The sequence below is a fragment of the Equus asinus genome, chromosome 17 (assembly GCF_041296235.1).
Source record: "Equus asinus isolate D_3611 breed Donkey chromosome 17, EquAss-T2T_v2, whole genome shotgun sequence".
Taxonomy (NCBI): Eukaryota; Metazoa; Chordata; class Mammalia; order Perissodactyla; family Equidae; genus Equus; species Equus asinus.
Window position 1 is genome coordinate 48,830,081 of NC_091806.1, and position 4,451 is coordinate 48,834,531.

The following is a 4,451-nucleotide window of genomic DNA, read 5'->3' on the forward strand; positions in this document are numbered from 1 at the left end:
TGACAGACCTCCAGGGAATGCTCTACATGGCGAGTGCCCCTTTGTTGGGCCTTGTGCCACCTGCAGCAGCTTCCACCCCACCTGTCTCCTGTGCACCACTGCCCAGAGTCGGGTGGAAGGGACTGGGTGACCAGAGAATGTGGTGCAGGAGGTGCTTGAGGTGGGGGCCCTGTGAGATTCTCCTGAGGGACAGCTCTGTGGAGGCTGGACGCCCTGCCCTGTCCCTCCCCATCTAGGTGCCTATAAATGTTCACTCTGGATGGCTCGGGGCCTAAGCCCCATCTTGCAGGGCTTTGGGGAGCCCACCTGGCCCACCACAGTGGACAGAGGCCTAGCCGCCTCTTGGATCCAGCTGCTGCCCTGTCTGGAATGCTGGGCGACATCACCGTGAGCTACTGGCAGGCACGGATGTGCATGTATGTTAAACTGACCCCTCAAGGCCACAAAGGCATGGCTGGGGTTTATCTGTGAGGGCTCCTGGCAGCCTCCTTGGGGGCTGATTCGGGAAAGGAACCCTAGCCCTGCGTTTGGGGATACAGGGGTCTCAGCAAGCCTGCCCCTCCTGCCACACCCCTCCGCCGACCATGCTGGGGTGGGTCGGCCGGGAATACAGGATGGTCCGAGGAGTCCCCTTTTTACCCGGGGTCCGGAATAGGGCCTGGGTGTCACCTGCAAGCTGCGACGCGACACTACGGAACTAGTGCTTGAGGGGGACTGGCGAGGCTGTTTGGGGGGGGGCTGTCTTAGGAATGGGGAGTCCCGAGGCTGCACAGGGACAGGCCCCGTTTCTTCTCCGGGTGCCTGGACTGCCGGGGACACAGCCGTGGGAGAGGCCGAGGTCTGGCCGTCCAGCAGGCAGGGGCCGAGGCGCCTGTACTCTGGAGCACGGAACGGCTGGGTGCCGGCCGCCAGGGCTGGGGAACACGCGCCTGTCCAGGAAGCCGGGGCCTGTCCTCGCTCCCGGACGGAGGGGACCAGCTGAGCCACAGGCAGGCGGGCCACTCCCGATTCTCGCCGACTCGGAAGCTGGCAATCAGCCGGGTTCCCAACCTGCTCCCGGGACCCACGAGGGGCGCGGTCTGCCGCTTCCGGCCAGGACCGGAAATGCACGGGGACAACGCTGCGCGTAATGGCGCACTTCCGGTTCGAGGAAGAGCTGTCCCCGCGGCTTCCGGTAGGTGGCGCTGAGGCCCCAGAGACTTGACGATGGCTGTTAGCCCTCGAGCATTCTGGGAGTCGCAGTCCCGCCTCCTTTTCCCGCTTCTCCTTAATCAATTCCGGGCTCTTCGCGAAGGAGTTCCGCCGTTTCCGGGGAGGGGAGGTTCGGGAGAAAAGCAGGGGCGCACGCGCAAGGACTACACGCCTAACAGGCTTCTGGAGTAGCGGCCCAGTGCCTTGTGGGAAATGGAGTTCTTCAGGCGTGGAAGCCGCGGCGCTTGGCCGGCGGAGGACTCGGTTTCCCAGAGGGCCGAGCGCGGCGAAAGATGGAGGCGGTGCAAGATGGAGACTCCCGGTCCGCCGTGAGCCGGTAGGTTTGCTGTGAGTACCTTCTCCGGGAGGTCGCCGTCCGCAGCCTCCTGCCCCGAGCCCAGAGACCCCGACGTGCTCCGTGTCCCCCGTGCCTCGCGGCCTGGCCCTGGGGACCCCGAGCTTCGTGAGGCCCAGACATTTCCCCACCCAGCCCGAGTGGGTCCCCAAAACTCAGGTCACGGCTCTGCCTCCGAGGGGGAGACAACCTGCAAGGAAGCCAGTGGTCCGCCTCCCGGGGACCTGATCCTCCCAGGGACCCCCAGCCCCTCAGCCCGGACTCAGCTCCGCCTCCTCTGAGCCCCCGACGTTCCCAAAGAGCTCCCGTCTGCCGCGAGTGCCTCGCTGGTCAGCCCCTTGTAGTCGCGGCGGCGACCCTGCGCCGCAGGGCACGGGAGTGCGGATCTGGGGAGCAGGGATCTGCTTGGAACTCCAGCTTTGCCTGCGACTTGCCGTGTGACGGGCAGGTTATCTCCCCCCTGCCCTGCCTGCTCTGGAACCCCCCGGTGGGGTGTGCGCGTATCCCCGTTCCCGCCTGCAGTCGTTCCTTTCTTTGGGAGTCAGGCCCCCGAGGAATGGAGGTCTCGCCCGTGTCTGACCCGGTCCAGGGCCCTTGGAGCCGCTCCTGCTCCGCCTGGCCGGGTCGTCGCTGGGAGCAGGTGCACTCGGTCCCCCTGGGCGAGGGAGGCTTCTCTGGTGAGACTGGGATGCCTCTCATCATGAAAACAAGCTGCGGGGTGCCTGTCACACTGGCTACTGAGCGGGTGTCGACAGCAGTTCTCTGCTGGCCTGCGGAAGGTGCGGTACGTGGAGAGTTACGGGAGAAGTGTTGCGGGGCTTGCGTCTGCCCTGCTAGGCTGCTCCAGGTGATCGCTGACACCAGTTCCCTGCGAGCTTGACCCGCAGACGCCCAGGACTTGGCTGCAGACCTCCTCCCCGCAGACCTGGCCGGTGCCCCAGTCTCGCTGGAGTATCTACTGGGTGCCGTGCGCCCTGCTGAGCAGTTTATGGACAGCCCTCCTTGGTCGGGAGTGGTAGTGCTGACCAGTGGCTGCTGTCAGCCCTGGGTCCAAGCCCTGCTGGCCACCTACCACCAGAATGCCCGCCGCTCCAGCAGGCCCCTAGTCCTCGAGTTAGACTTAGCTGGAGAGGATTGAATGAGGTGACACGACCAAGGGCCTGCTCCTGGGCCTGGCCTGTGCTGGGGGCTCCGTAAAGCCAGGTCCCGGCCCTGGAGTCCTGGCATCACGTCTGCATGCTCACTGTCGGTGTGATGCTTGGCTCTCCCTCCCTACTCTCAGCCAGCTACAGTTGAGCAGCTGAACAGAGCTGTGCCGGGGGCACTTCTGGGACTGAGGACACCACAGCTTTGCCAGCGCTGCTCCCACCAGCACTCCAGTGTCAGCACAGGGACCCCGCAGACCAGGAGGTGAGGAGGGCTCTCGGGGTGTGGGGGGGGTCCCTTCCTTTGTCAGACACAGTCCTTTCTTTCTGCTGACCTTGCTGTCTGCCCGGGGCAGTGGGTCTGCCGGAGAGATTTGTTCTAACTGCATGCTATTCTCAGAACAACTTCCTGGGCTGTTTTGGTCTAGGTGTGGCGTGGCCTGGAGACATGGCTGAGGCAGAGACAGGCGACTATGACACCCTGCCTTCCGACACCATCTCCCTTAGCGACTCGGACTCCGACCTCAGCCTGCCGGGCGGTGCTGAAGTGGAAGCTCTGTCCCCAGAGGGGCTTCCTGGGGAGGCCCAGGGGGATTCAGGCCCCGATGAGCCCCTCACGCCCCACAAGGGCCTCCCCACAGTCACTGTGCAGCCGTTCCACCTGAGAGGCACAAGCTCTACCTTCTCCCAGCGCAGCCACAACATCTTCGACTGCCTGGAGGGGGCAGCCAGGCACGCTTCCCCCTCTGTGGCCCAGAAAGGCATGGGTGACAGTGGGGTCTTCAAGCGGCCCCTGGCGCCCTCAAGCCAGCCTCCAGCAGAGGGCCCGGGCAGCGCCAGTCAGAGCCCTGTCCTCGTGAGGGTGCCCCCCGTCCCTGATTACGTGGCCCACCCCGAGCGCTGGACCAAGTACAGCCTGGAAGACGTGGCTGAGGCCAGTGAGCAAAGCAACCGGGCTGCCGCCCTGACCTTCCTGGGCTCCCAGAGCCTGGCTGCCCCCAGCGACTACGTGCCCTCCTTCAACCAGGATCCCTCCAGCTGTGGGGAGGGTAGGGTCATCTTCACCAAACCGGCACGAGCCAGCGAGGCCAGACCTGAGAGGAAGAGGGTCCTGAGAAAGCTGGGAGAGCCGGGCAGGGGCGACCCTGGGAACCCGGCAGTGGCCGGGGGTGAGGGTCCTGTGGAGCTGGCCCACCTGGCTGGGCCTGGGAGCCCAGAGGCTGAGGAGTGGAGCAGCCCCTGCGGGGGTTCACAGGAGGGGGACACGCCAGAGGGGCCTGCCCCCACCGGGTCAGTGGCAGGCCCCCCAGTGGTGGAGACTGTTGGCTTCCATGGCAGCAGGAAGCGGAGCAGAGACCACTTCCGGAACAAGAGCAGCAGCCCCGAGGCCCCTGGTGCTGAGTTCTGAGAGGACAGACTGTTGGGCCAGACATCCCAAACAGGCTGCCTGCGGGCTGGCGTCAGAGGGCTGTCCGCTCCACTGCCCACCTAGGGTGGCTTTAGGGGCAGAGCAGGCTCCAGCCCCACTGCCTTGGGAAGGGAGCTGGCGGGCTGCCGGCAGGTGGCGCCAGCGGCCCTGGCTGGGTCTCAGTGCCAAAGTGTCTTCTGAGGCAGAGACCTTGCTGAGGGTGTGGGCCAGAGGATGGCGGAAGCCCTGGCCACCAGGTGCCGATGGGGGAATAGTAAAGGTTTTGGGTATTTCTCAGCTCCATGTGTCTGTGTAGACCCCCCAACCCCCAGGACTGGCGTGGCTGCGTCTT

At 65.4% G+C, this 4,451-nt stretch overlaps 1 protein-coding gene across 1 annotated transcript; it reads left to right on the forward strand.

Annotated features, from left to right (window-relative positions):
- The first annotated feature begins 12 nt into the window (after positions 1-12).
- TSSC4 (tumor suppressing subtransferable candidate 4) lies at positions 13-4,396 on the forward strand. The gene is made up of 3 exons (XM_014830239.3): positions 13-1,528; positions 2,829-2,956; positions 3,120-4,396. The coding sequence occupies exon 3, from the start codon at positions 3,140-3,142 to the stop codon at positions 4,097-4,099; it is 960 nt and encodes a 319-aa protein (XP_014685725.3). The 5' UTR covers positions 13-1,528; positions 2,829-2,956; positions 3,120-3,139; the 3' UTR covers positions 4,100-4,396.
- The last annotated feature ends 55 nt before the right edge of the window (positions 4,397-4,451 follow it).

What these genes read in the sequence shown, in the direction of transcription:
- TSSC4 (XM_014830239.3), top strand. Translation starts at nt 3,140, where the DNA reads ATGGCTGAGGCAGAGACAGGCGACTATGACACCCTGCCTTCCGACACC.